At 36.6% G+C, this 14,876-nt stretch overlaps 1 protein-coding gene across 1 annotated transcript; it reads left to right on the forward strand.

The window, feature by feature from the left end:
- Positions 1–743: 743 nt before the first annotated feature.
- Positions 744–10,498, forward strand: LOC139686015 (uncharacterized). The gene is made up of 4 exons (XM_071583111.1): positions 744–789; positions 5,697–5,821; positions 6,754–6,873; positions 8,931–10,498. The coding sequence occupies exon 4, from the start codon at positions 8,936–8,938 to the stop codon at positions 10,262–10,264; it is 1,329 nt and encodes a 442-aa protein (XP_071439212.1). The 5' UTR covers positions 744–789; positions 5,697–5,821; positions 6,754–6,873; positions 8,931–8,935; the 3' UTR covers positions 10,265–10,498.
- The last annotated feature ends 4,378 nt before the right edge of the window (positions 10,499–14,876 follow it).

Consider the following 14,876-nt stretch of genomic DNA (forward strand, 5'->3'; position numbering starts at 1 on the left):
CTTTGCCATCTTCCCTGTTTAATCTTTTTTCAATCGGATGCTAACCAATTACGTACTTTGTTGGCATTTGCTCCTACAAAAAAAAGTGCTAATAAAAATATATGCTTGCATATATTAGACTGGATTAATAACTCATCTAAATAGGTCCCGAGCAAAAAGTCGTAATAGATGGAGTAGCATCGTGTTTGTGTATATGTGGGCAAATATATTTGTATACATATAGTAATCAACCCGGCAGGACACATCGGAACGAGATGGAAAAGTACTCCCTGACAAAGTCCGATGGCGTGTGAAATTCACCCATCAGGGCAGGAAAGCCAGTTCCTTTAATATATACTCGTATATAAATGAACACATATAAACGGGTAGGTTTGGAAACCATGATAACAGGAGTTTATTAACAAGGCTTTTTTACTTCTATTTCTCGAGAAAGAAATCTAACAAATGACATTACACATGGAAGTGAGGCCTTTTGCCCTTGCAACGAAACAGAAAGAGAGAATGATACATAAGACTACGAGGTAAGGTATATACGACATAAGGTAAGAATACGACATTTTGAGCCGCGGCGCACATTCTGAACACATTGTCAGCTATCCACGAAAAATTCAACTTTGTAGTAATCCCAATTGTATCACGTCGCCATCTTTGGGGAAGAAAACGGACTCGTAGGTCTCGGACACGGCAGTTGGCTTCCGGCAGTTGCTCACGTGTTCTCCTCTCTCATTCTACGTTTGCAAGTCGGAGCGAATAGTTCATCGGAGGCCTTCCATTCCGGCGTTGTGTTTCGTGAGTACTCAATTTACTTCTCGCATATTTAGATTTTATGTTAACTAGCCAATCATTAGCATATTTGGTAGAATTATTTCCATTCAAAGCAAATAGCGGTCTTTCGTTCGAACTTTACGCGTCGGGATTACGTTTCCTCTTTAGTCCAAATTCCTTTCAAAATAAGAATTAACTGTTATGGTGTAACTGTATTTGTTTGAGTAAACATAAATTGCCGCATTAAAATAATAAATTATGCAAGATATTTCATTGTTCCATCGCACTGGTACTGTTTTAATTGGCTAATTCGACACGTTTTGTTATAATGTGTTGTTATGCAGTTTTCGTTAAAGTTCCTTGCTACAGTTTCAAAGGATTCCTATTATTAACGAAATTCCAGTTTATCCGTTGAAGATCTTTTGACCAAGTTGAATATCGGACAACTTTTGGATTAATAGGAAACGGCTTCCTTTTAAACACCAAGTGTCGGCATCCATTTTCCTCTACAGTCGGTTCTTCTTCTTAACTTAGTGATAACTGATGACGTGTAGCTTTATATTTGAATGGATAACATTTGCTTTGCCATATCAATACAATTTATGCTGTCCGAAATTTTAGTATTTCATCGTACTCAAAATTTTGTATGATTCATGGAATGCACGTGGCTTTCTCGTCCGGTGTGATAGTTTTCGTAAAAGTTCTTCATTACGGATTCCAATGATTCCTGTAATTATTCAAATTGCATGGTGTAAATGTTGTGTTATTTCCCTGGCTTATTTACCTATCTACTTCTTGATATTTTCCCACTGATTTTAAATTAGTAAATTTATTAGCCTGCCCATTCATTTGCTCGTTGTTAGTGAACCCAGTGTTTACTGTCTTATTTTAGGACAGCATTTACGGAGCCTATTTTCATTCTTCGTCGTGACTTGCTTCAATAGGAATGCACCATGCACATGCACCTATAAGAATATCTAGCACATATATCAAGTATGCTTTAACCCCGTGTTGGTAATTTATCTATTTGTTCTAGTGTTTTGTGGATATGAGTGGATATTGATTGTTTTATCCTGGTAATTCTATTTTTAAATATTCTCGTGGTCCGTTCAGATTTGCCTCGCTTTGTTTGTATATTTTAGGGTTGTCTTTTTAAATTTGACGAACTTAGCTCATAACTCGACAAGGATAGCGTCATGTTCACTGCGTCCATCTATAATTTCAATGTTAGAAATGGTTTCGGGCCTCAAAGAATTCACAAATATATCTAGAATGCTTGGGCCCCGTGTGAGTGATTTGACAATTTGTTCTCAAGGGTGTTTTGTGAATATATGAAGAAGTTATCGGCATGAGTCATGGTTTTTGGCAGATTGCCCTACGCATTACACGTCCCAGTCAATTGACGGTAATTTGTGACACCAGTCTTTATTATAATACTGTTCTATATCTGCTGCTGAAAGTGGATATTCGTTCGTTGAGCTTGTGCAGGACGTCCCTGTTAGAATCTGGGGTCTAATAATTGAACAAACGAATAGGCTTCCGTCGTTTCTTACTGTAATGATTTCTGATTGTTCGGGGAAAGAATGAGTATTTGTTTCTCTCTGTGCTTAAAGCTATCTCCCTTATTTTGTGTGGTCTGATCTACCTTTATAATGCCTTTAGTGTCACCGTTAAACTCGTTTGTTCTGAATCTTACTCTAATTCTAGGCTTTGCTTGTTCTCTCCTTTAAGTAAATCAATTTCTGTTAAGCAATACGTATATTTGAATGAGTAATGGTCGCGATTCAGCGGCTTGAGATACCATTTTAAATATACATTTTTATTATTTTAAGCTGAACGACATAGTACACTACGTTGTCACGTGAACTTGAAAAATCAGGCAAAGGCCTAGTTTTTTCCCAACTTCCCATCTTTCTGTCAATGCGTTCGATTCATGAAGAGTAGATTTGAGAGCTTCATAACAAGAGAAATAAGCATCGAAAGATATTTTCTTATTTAGCAGTAGCTCGATAAAATCCAAGTATGATACAGTTCACACAGTGTAATGTCTGCAATAGGTCCTCTCACAAGTGCCCTCTTAAAACCTCACTCTCGGTGTAAATAAATAAATAAAATAAAAGGACTAACTTTGTAGTTCCAAACAAGCTATTTGCAGCCCTTGTATAAGAAGGGCTGCAAATGTAGAGAGCTCACCTGATGATGAAGTTTTACTTCGAAACCCGTGTCGTGGGAATAAATCGCTGGTGTGGAACTACAAAGTTAGTCCTTTCATTTATTTATAATGATTCGGTTCCATAAAGTTACGCCAGAAACCATCAATTACTCTCAGTGGTTAAAATAACTGATTAAACTTAATATAAATTATATTAGTGAATGTATTCCAAATTGCAATGGTCACTTTTACGCTGATGATTTGAAAATGTATCACCAGTTTCACATTATCAACCTCTATAGAATTGTTGATGAATTGAAATTAAATTTTGCTTTTTGTTGCTCTTGGGTACACAAAATTTACTAAGAGTAAACCCAACTGAAGGAGGCGTAATTCCTGTGTGTCGCAGGCATCCACGTATCCCATCAATTTCATTCGGGATATTTCTTGCCGGTTAAGTATTTATGCAAATATTTCTTTCCATCGGCTCCATCTACGACATGATCTCTATGTATGTTACCTAGTAGAGGTATCATTAGTGTTAGCGCAATGAAGGATGTTATAAGAGCATTTGTATATTCCACATTAAACTCTGACCATTTTCCAGTTTGAATAATAAATGACCATATGTATCCAGACTTAGACTTGCAACGCATAAATGCATCTACCCCAAACCTAGCTCTCTTGAGGGGACCATTCTGAGTCCATGGTAGCCTACCTTTGTACAGCGAGAGACTTGCATCAATAGAAATATCCCTCTCGGGTGTGGGAAAAATTTAAGAACTTTTGGTTTAGGCATTCAACTATGGGTCAAATTTTATTTGGCTTGACACAAGGATGTGTATTTATAGCAAAGATGCTATTGTCTGCACAATGCAGATAGCAGCTGATGAGTAAAAATCTACCGTATGACCTAACATTTGAAGAGAATGGAGTTAAAATGGTCTGAATGAAATGAACTGGTTTGCATTCTGCAAGTTGTTCATTTCGGATTCCAATCATTCCTGTAATTATTCAAATGCCATGGCGTAAATGTTGTGTTTATATCCTGGCTTCCTTTTGCTGCCTACTTGGTGATATTTTCCCACTGGGTTGATTTTAAAATACGGTAAATTTATTAACCTGGCCATGCGTTATCTCGTAGTTACTGCAGCGAATACTCCCCCACCCATTCTATTTGGTCTGTCCCTTCTATAAATTGTGAACCCGTTTGGAAAACCTCATTGTTTGCTATATCTCCCGTGTGCCAACTTTCCATCCCAAACATTTCGTCCGAGTTTGTCCTGACAGAAGTGTGATCAATGTTCGATGTTTTGTTTCAAATGCTGCCGCAGTTTAATGTTATATTTTAAAATTTAAATCACATCATGACATATTCATCAATGGAAATGCATGTGGCTGCTCCTAATTTCGCAATATTAGCTGGGCTTTCTTTGTGCTGTGATTTATTGCATGTAGAGTTTTGTACTTCGAAATGCACGATTCACGACCAAAGGCTACTATCCTGGCCTTGGACTTGTATGTTCAGTCCACTCGGGAATGGTGGCTTTCTGATTTTTAAGAAGCCCTTAATTTTGATTTTAGTGCTGAGCTTGTTTACTCAGTGTTAAGGGGTATTATGTGCTTAAATAGTTGCATGAAAGCAATACTAATCGTGCGATATTCTTAGGTAATGTTCTCGTATTCGTGTGTTAAGGGTTTCCTTAAGGGAAAAACTTTTCAAACTATGTTCTCCCACGTTTAACTGGGAAGGCAACAAGAAAGTAGTTCCTATTGGATATCACGTTATGGGCCGTCTAATAGTTATACCGTATGCATGAGAATGTGTGAAATGTCATAAGACCCTTAAATGTAATCGCAGAAATTATTGGCATTTGAGACTCAATACTAAAAACCACTGCTACTTACTATTTGGTTAGATGGCAGGGCAAATACATTAAAACAAACTAGATGATCCTCCTGCTTGCAATGACATTGCCGATGTTTAAATTTGGTTGAAAGTACCGGATGCGTAATTGCATTTCCAATACAGCTGAAGTTATTCATATATGTAGTGTGGTATATTTAAATAATACCAATAATTATCGCTATATTTATAATGACCACGATGCAACGGCTTCAGATACCATTTTAAATATATACTTATATTATTTTATGCTGAGTGAAATCGTATACTTCATCCGTCACGAGAACTTTGAAAATCAGGCAAAGGCATGGTTGTATTTTCTCTTGAAATTGCCTAAGCGTTAGTTTAACAAAGAGTAGATTTGAGAGCTCCGTAACAAGAGAAATACGCCACAAATGATAATATTTTTATATTTGGCCTTAGCTCGATATCGACTTTGGAGAGTCAACCCCCATGATTAATCCTCCTGCCGGCTTCAAATACACAGGGGTGTTCCCCAAGGAGCCATACTTGGACCCGTGCTTTTTCCCCTGCATAAACATATGATAGATGGTTATGTGGTAGAATGTTTAAGCATATTTGTTCTGCATATTTATAGGTATTGGGTATACAAGTATTTCAAAATTTTGTGGTCATCTTTATGTGTACGTGATGCTTGTTGAAGGATCTCAATTTCGTCCTAATACTGACCTCTTACTATCTGACTATTGTTTTCCCTAAATGTCTGTCTTCACGTATTTTAATAATTTAAACAAGACGGGTGAAAGATTAACCTCCACAGGAAGAGAATTCCGAAATAAACGCCATCTGTTTCATTAGTTTTAGAAGGCATTAAAGCAATTCAACGTTCTCTTTTTCTGATCTCAATTACAGGGTTTGGCAGCAGTGGATGACTTTGTTTGACAGAGATCCGGAGATTGCACTTTTTATATTTCTTTAAGAAGTTTTCCAATTGGATCGCCATTTGAGAGAATCATTTGCCAATTCCAGCAATATTGGTTAGTAGAAATGTATCCAACATCAAAATGTTTATTGAAAAAGTTTATTCGCCAAATAGATTGAAGGATGCGTGATGATGGATCTTTTGATGTAATGATGGATTTCTCAGTTAAGTGTAATTTCATAGTGTGATGTATGCCACTAAGGTGTTTACTTTCTCTGTATTAGTTTTGGGTAAAGATTTTAATAAGCTATTATAATATATTTGGCCTACTGATCGGTTTATCTGTGAACATTTAATGAATCTGTGAATAAATCTACTGAGTGGAAGTATAAAATTGATTCCATTTTCATATAATGAGTTGATATATGAATCATTGCCTTCAATTTTATGATTACTCAGAAGACTGCTCTTTTGTTTCATCCTTTTTGAACAAATAATTGTTTTAAGTTGCCACGAGACATATTTAACAAGTACATGACATGGGTCACAACAGAATAGCCAATTGCAGAAAAGCATTCCATAATTACTTGTGTGGTGGTTTTATTTGTTTATTTAAAATACGCAGTTCAATGTTGATTGCTGGAGTATTCAATTCTTTGAAGGATATTTTAGAGTCCCAGATTGTGATGGACTGTTGTGATAATCCCCTGGTCCACGGTACATCATTACTTCTAATCAAAACAGTTGTCCTAAAGAGGTAATGTAATAACATCGATTTCTATAACGTTTTAAACATGGCCTTCACCATGCTTAGTTGAGCAATGAGTATAGTTTAATTTATTATCGGTGTTGACCAGCCCTATAATGGGTGTCGACTTTTAATATATTTATATACATAATAATTTCCCAGTGCTGCTTGTTATTGGCTCAAGTACTTGACACACTATAGAATTATAGCAACATAATAAGACCATTTGACTGGCTTAAACTTCTTGTTGATGTGCTACATATTTCCAGTATGCTTTTTATGTGTTTCTGACATTTTAGGCTTGGCTAGAAGTATTCCACGTTAGTGTTAATATTCATAGGAATGGTATATTTGGTGCCGATTCCGTATCTGTCAACATCTTAATGCAGCGCTTTAATCACTGGATTCTTCCATTGAATGTGAGTTTCATAATTAAGTTAATTATAATCAGAGTAAAGTAGGTCCTCATCATGTTTATATCATATCCTCAATTTATGCATCCCTACTTGTCTAACTGCAACCTGTAATTGGTTGCGTTCTATCTCTAAAAATCATTGAATATGTTTAGAGATTATACTCAACAGTTATTTTTCCGAAGTTGGGTTAAATGTAGTATTTATTTTAATTAATATGTTCAGTCATTTGATTTTCGTTTTCTAAATGACTCTTCATTAGATTTTACATCTTCTCTTAAATCTGCTGGCTTTTCGATTTCTTATGTGTGCGATGGTGGACTATTTTTCTAGAAATTCATTTCTTTTGGATTTGAATCTGTAATGAAGAAAATTTTTAATTTGAAAGAGCGTTGTCTAAACCGTTTTCATAAAGTTTTTAAATATATTTAAATGATTATTTCATTCATTAGTTAAGTATAATACTAATGTTTCAATGCAATCCTGTGGAAAAACTCTTGGAAAACGTGGAAAAGCTTGTTGATTATACAGAGGAATGGAAATATTTTTGACAAGGCTACTTTTGCTTTACCATTTTATACCAAAAGAACATCTCTGCAGTATACTACCTTGATCAAAAAGTTCCCGGAATGTATTCAGAAAATTAAAAATACAAGTTTATTCATCTAAATCTATATTGTCCCCTTCAAAGTAATCCCCATCGACTGCAACACACTTATGCCAGCGCTTGATCCAATCCTCGAAACATTTTTTATATTCGGTTTTCGGTATGTCCATCAGTGCTTCCTGCGATTTTTCCATTACTTCCTCTCGGCTGCTAAAACGCGTTCCCCGTAATGGTTTTTTAACTCGATTGAACAGAAAGAAGTCACAGGGAGCCAAATCAGGTGAATTCGGTGGCTGTTGGATGGTATTTGTTGCATTTTTCGTCAAAAAATTACGAATAATGATAGCACTGTGCGACGGTGCGTTATCATGGTGCAAAATGCACGAGTTTTCTGCCCACATGTCTGGTCTCTTTCGGCGAATTGCTTCACGCAAACGTCTCATAACGCCCAAATAATACTCTTTGTTTACTGTCTGGCCTTCTGGCAAAAATTCATGATGCACTACACCGTTGTAATCCATGAAAACCGTCAGCATTGCCTTCTTTTTTGACTGAAAACGACGTGGTTTTTTTGGTCTCGGCTCATTTGGTGAACGCCATTCACTTGCCTGATGTCTGGATTGCGTGTCGTACTCATAAACCCACGTCTCGTCTCCAGTAATGATCCTTTTGATGAATGTGGGATCGGATTCAGCCTCGCAAATCATGTCTTTTGCGACGTCAACACGGTCTCTTTTTTGCATGAAATTGAGGTCTTTTGGCACCAACTTTGCTGCTAACCCAAATCATTAACCACAATGTCTTGGGCGGATCCATAGGCAATGTTCAAGTCCTCCGCTATTTCTCTGATGGTTAATTTGCGGTTATTGACCAACATTTCTTTTACTTTATCAATTTTTTCACCGACTTTCGATGTCGATGGTCTGCCACTGCGTTCATCATCTTCGATTGACTCACGACCACTTCTGAACCGCTCGTGCCACTGGTAAACGACCGTTTTTTTTAGAGAATCGTTGCCGAAACACTTTTCCAACATTTCCAACGTCCGTGCGCCACTAAATCCGTTTTTTACGCAAAATTTAATACAAGTTCGTTGTTGCAAATTTAAATCCATTTCTGCAATTGTAAAAAATCGCCAACACACACAGAGATAGATGTACTCTTGGCTACGTAACTTTTGCAAATGTCAAGTTATGACACTAAGATTTAAAGGGAATATCAACAAGAGATGTACCAATTTAACAAAAAAAACAGAACTCAAATCGGAACGATGGGAGCACCACACGGTGGTTATTCCGGGAACTTTTTGATCAAGGTAGTATGTGACGATCACCTTAACATTGAAACAAGACTTATCTGATGGCTCTCTCTTGTCAATAGGAAGTATATTCATCCTGAAATCCACACACCTGTGTACCTCCGACCAATTGAACTGCTTTATTCTTTATCCCACCAGCACCAATGGAAGCACAAGAAGCCAATGACTCTCTGTCCAAAGAGGAGCGACTGTTCAATTCTATAATCAATGGCTCCTCATTGTCGGAGTGCGAGGGATTGTTGGGGGAAGTGGAGAATATAGACGCAAAGTACATGCAGGGACGGACGGCACTCCACCTGGCAGTCATGATGGGGAAGTACGATTGGGTGCAGAGACTGCTGCGAATGGGAGCAGACCCAAGGGTGAGGGACGGAGAGGGTGATGACATACTGCATATAGCTGAGATTATGAGGAACAGCAGCCCTGATGATGCCATCCTGAGAGATAGAATGAAGATACTGATGTTGGTGCGGATGGTGCATAAACGGGTTGGTGTGCAAAATAGATTTCAATCGGTTCTAATGGCTCCAGTTAACTCTGAAATTGGTATGTCAGAACGAATTGAATCACCGAGAGAAACAATTGTGGAGCAGAACAGGGAATTGAGGTCAAGGGATGCCCTTTTGATGGCTTTAGAATCCGGCGTGACCTCTCTCGTCGAGAAGAGCAACTCCCTGGAGGGGACGGTGCGTGGACGGGCAGCGAGGGGGGGCGTGGCTGGGGCATCTGTGGTAGTCACTGAAGGAGAGTGGGTCGATGCAAGGGAGAGGGAATTTGTAGATGCGATGATGCAGATCACGACTATCTGGGATGACGACTTCAGAAAGGAGTGCTTTGTTCGGGGTATTTATAAAAAGCTCCAATCGGAGAGTCCCCTGACGGCTGCCATCTTGAGATTCATTGTGAAGCAGCCTGGGGTCTCCATTCACATTGATTGCTCCTCTTCCAGCATAAGTAACATGAAGGGATCGGTTAAGGATCATAATGGAGTGATGAAGAGTGGATATACTTTGACATCATTTGTAGATTTTTCAGCAAGGCGGGTGTATGTTGCGGAAAATGGTATGACGATTATTAGAGGGAATTTGGAAGTTCATGAAATGGATTCAGTATGCGCTTCACTTCTTGTTGGTGCGTTGTGTCAGTTGGCCATGTACATTGCCTTCGAGAACGGGGGGAGACCGTATGCAAAGGATGACACACCCAACAGGTGGCATTTTGAGGACATACTTTTGCACGCACTTAAAATGAAGGAAACTCATACGGATTTAAACCCTGTTGTTAAAGATGCATTAAAAGATCTGAAGCGGCTGACCATGGAGTTATCTTTGATATCCACAGTCCCTCAAATGATCGCCCAGTATGGATTGAATTCTAAAGAGGTATCCGAGCATCGCCGTTTATTTCCTCTCCTCTTTGAATATTTCGAGGGTCATGTGATACGGACTCTGGAGCCAATTGTGTCTCCTTAATGCTCTCGTTTCTGAATTCCCTTCCATTAAAGAGTTTCCTCATTAGTTTATTTGTACCCTGTCTTTCTATTTTGATGGAAAATGTTTGTTTTTCACTCCCCTAAGATAATTAATTATTAAGAGTTAAATGTTGCATCGTTCATTTTCCTTTAAAACATTATATTTCAATTTTTTCTTTGTTTGCAGCCATACATGTATGCCCCCTCTCTTTTGTTTTGCAGCGTTGGTATCACCATTGAGTTCAAAAGTGTATTTTTTTTAAATTTTGAATCCAATTATTTAGATTAATTAAATGTATTGTAACATAATTAATTTGGAATTCTTTTAAATTCTTATTTTGAATCTTGATGTTGAAAATAGCGCTTTGAGTATTAAAGTGAAGTTTAAATATATCTTGGTAGCACTCGGAATACAGAATGAATACCGCTGCCAATGTAATACAATATTCCTTCAACATCATATGCAATGAAATCCTTATTTCATGGTTCCATTTTGATTCCCTTTAAAGGAAATCATGATTTTGTGAAAGTTAATATTATTACTCAATATTGAACATTCCAAACTCAAGAATACTTTAAAATATTTTGCACATCTGCTTCAACTGCATCAACGTTGCCATTTAAGGTAAACATCTAATTAATTATTATGCCCAAAAAGTATATTTTTCAATTGGGGAATAATGGCAACCCAATTGCTTACCTCTGAGCAGTTTAATTTTGTGAAAATAATCTGACATACTGAAATCGTTTCATTGAAATGCAGATTGTGTTGATCGCTGTAATGGTCAGTGTAATTTAAGTGTCATCTGTTGTAGCATCAAATTTCAAATCTTCTAAAATACAGTGTATAAATTACATTATTGTTAATAAGTGTACAAAAATAATGTGTGCAATGGTTTCCATGTATGATATTAATTGTTGAAAGATACAATCATTCGTGAAATATTAGATAAGTGTTCATGATTTGTATTGATCTTTCAAGGTATGTTAATAGAATTACTCAAATAGTTTCCCTCTGAATGTAATTGAGCATTTAATATTAACACCACTCCTAAAATACTTAGATGTGGACTTCTTGATGAGAAACAAATACATGTTCTGAAGAAACCTTTGTAATTGTAGTCTGAATAAATGAAAACAATTGAATTTTTAAACTTATAAATGTATTTTTCTTTACAATCAATACATAATATCACTTGAGCAAACCCAGGAAAGAGGTTGGTGGAGTTTCTATTCAAGGAAAGCCTCTTAAGGAAAGGAAGCAGTCTGGGGTCTCCGTTCACGTCGACTGCTCCTCTGACGCAATAGAGAGGATGAAGGGAAGGGTGATTAATCACGACGGAGGGGAGAAGGACGGAAGTTTCTTTGGCTCATTTGTAGATTATTCAGAAATGAGGGTGTATCTTGGGGGAGAGAAGATTGGGTGAACAGAAAGGAGTTGCTGCTGGTCTTGTTTCTGCTTTGTATCAGTTTGCCATGTGCGTTGCCTTCAAGAACGGGGGGAGACCATACCCAGAGAGTAACACCCTGTACAGACAGTTTCCAGGAAGTACTTTGGCAAGCAGAGAAAGTGAAGAAGAGGGAGGGAGATGTATATGTTTTTGTTAATGGGGCATTAGGGAACAAAACTCTAGGAGATGTATTTGATATCTGCAATCCCTAAAGTGTTTGTCTATTTTGGATCGAATTCTCCAGTGATATCTAAACTTTGACCTGGACTCCCTCTCCTCTTTGAATATTTGGAGGGTCATGTGATGGCGACTCTCGAGTCAACAGTGCCTTCTCTTCGATCTCGTTCCTAATTAGCTCCAATGGTGGATTTCCGCATTAATTTCTTTGTACTTTGGTTTACCTACTCAAGTAGTCTGAAAATGTATCTTTTCCGCTTTTCCACCTAGATTGTCCAATCAATGAGTTAAATGTTGCACAGAATATTATAATTTAATGCAAATAGATTTTTTTTTCTGTTTTTCAACCAATAGTTTGGAGGAATGAAATGTAGGACTAAATGAAGATCTTTTAAGTTAGATTGATGATTTTCTCCTTAATATTGTGGTAAAAATAAAAAAAATCCCCATCATTGGTGAAATAAACGTTAATTTCATATGGTTTTAATATGCCTGTGTTGAATGTGGGGATTCCATGGCTTGACCTTATATTGACCATGTCATATGTATTTTCACCATTTGTAAGTTTCCCTTTGGATTCATTGAAATGGAGACATATTTAATTATTTGATGTTGATTTGTGAAATCGGTGCTCATATAGTTTCCCTGCGTAGTCCTGTATTGAAACAAATTCATTTGCATTCTTTGTTTTGACCAAGATGTTCCTATTGTTTTAAGATGGAAGAATATCCCCATCCTCTTTATTCATGTCTCAATTGCCCCTTTAGCACAATATTCCTGCGTATCAGATGTATGCCTTTGAAATTATATCCTTATTTCATGTTTCCAATTAGATTCCCTTGAAATATTTCCCTAACCATAATGTACCAATATAGTGTGTGTACAGGCTTTTCATGCGTGCTTTTATCTTTTGAATAAATGCATGCTCTTAACTCACTGTAATATTTGATGAAATATTAAATGAATGAATATAGATATTATTAACGTTCCATAGAGCATAGGTGCAATTGGTTTAAATAATTTGACACACTGAAATTCTTTCATTGAAATGCAATGATTGTGTGGATGGCTGTATAAAGTAACTGTTGGGACATCTGCCACAGTGTCTTGGGAATTATTATCTTCTGTTAACGTTAATTTGGATATTATGGCCAATGGCTTCACCTCTGCTCTGGCAATGAATATGATAATTATTTAATGATACTTAAAAAGCATAACTTTTGTTCCCAAAGGAGTAATTATGTATCATCAGCATTAATATGATTAAAGTACTCATATCTGAATATATAACAATAGTCGATGGCTAAATAAAGTACACAGGTTGAAAGCAAAGTATGTTTAGGAGAAATATCAAGTTTGTGTTTGAGGATTTTGAGGACAGCGTTTTACTTAAAATGGTTTTATTCATTGTGCCAATATTATTGTCCAATGCATGGTTTTACTTATTGAAAAATGTAACAGTTCATGAAATATTAAAGGAATGTATTTGATTTTTATTATTATAAACCTTCCTTCTTATGCTGAAAATGCAATTAATTACATTGTTCCACTCTGAATGGAATGGAGCATTGAATGAATGTTGAAATCACTTCTCAAATACTTGTCACCTTGAAGAGGAAGCAATTCACATTCCAAGGAGTTTTTTGACAAACATATATCTTTGTACATGTAGTCTTACTGTTCCTTTCCAATGGAAAATAAATAAAAAAACTTCTGTTTTGAAGCCAATTATTGTGTTGTGATTTCTTTTGGATAACTGTTGGTTTATTAAAGTTTTAAATGGAAGCGTTCTCCCAGGAAAGAGAGAAGGGAAATGCTGTTACCAAATTCTTCATTAAGCAAGAGAAAAGAAGACTGCTATGAATGTACGCAAATGGAAGTGCGAAGAATGTACAGATCTGATCTCTTCATCTTGGTTATGTATTACTCTGCGTAAATAGTTCACTCTTCATTGCAGTGATTTATTGATTATATTTGAGCTTATCATTGAAAGCAGTGATGCCCTTGTACGTTAAAATGAATACACCATAATAATTAATAATCCTGGTGTCCAAAAAGCCTCTTTCCATAAAATCACAACTCTTTGAAAGTGGCTAATTAACATTATTTTTCAATTGTCAATTTCAATCTTTGTTTTATCACATTTTACTGATATTTTAATCCATTCCTTTGGAGGGCTGTTTGCATTTATTCTTGAGATAACATTGAGGTGAGGTTTGCCTATCATTAAATCCTTCACGCAACTGATGATAATCACTTTGTTCAATTGAAAATGAATTTTTCTTTGAAAATAGTTTGATGAAGACAATTTGAATATTTCTTTTGACGTTCCTTAACCTTGGTACATTTATAATCTTTGTTATGTGGTAGCTTGCTTTCACAGCAGCACTGTCTGTGTTGGATACAAAGATTATAGTTTGTATCAACCGCTAGACTACGTGACAATGGAATTTAAAAAAGATGATGAAATTCAGAGAGGGCTCCCTGTTTGCTCAAGTGATTCAGTTGACAGTTCTGACAAGTCTTTAAGCGTTGTTACAATGTGAAATTATTAACAGTGAGAAACGTTTTCCATTCCAAGGGATGGAGCTTCTATTTCATGGACTTGATATGGTAGATGATGGCATTTAAATGCATTTTCTTTATTTTTAGAGGAATACCTTTCGAGAGAGATGATCCCACGGGTCAATACAAGGAATGAAAGAGCTGTAATTTCATGGGAAGCATCACTGTCAGCTATTGTAGACTGAGGAATTGTATGCAGTGCAGAATGTATTCTATAAAAGAAACCCCTTGAAGAAGAATTGAGTGGAATAAATTATGCTGCAATGGTGATGAACTCAATTTGAAACTCTTGTGAGGTCACTTGTGGAACGTCTTGGGAAGACAATGCACTCCACGTCAGTTGACTGCTGGCTTTAATCAAGTGTGTGTGGCAGGTATGAGATTGAGAATGGACATTCAAGAATATTTAAATCAAATACT

Source organism: Hetaerina americana, unplaced genomic scaffold, assembly GCF_022747635.1.
Source record: "Hetaerina americana unplaced genomic scaffold, ioHetAmer1.1.p SCAF_125, whole genome shotgun sequence".
NCBI classification, from domain to species: Eukaryota; Metazoa; Arthropoda; class Insecta; order Odonata; family Calopterygidae; genus Hetaerina; species Hetaerina americana.

Bases quoted from the DNA above. Each gene is read 5' to 3' on its own strand.
- LOC139686015 (XM_071583111.1), top strand. From the start codon at position 8,936: ATGGAAGCACAAGAAGCCAATGACTCTCTGTCCAAAGAGGAGCGACTG.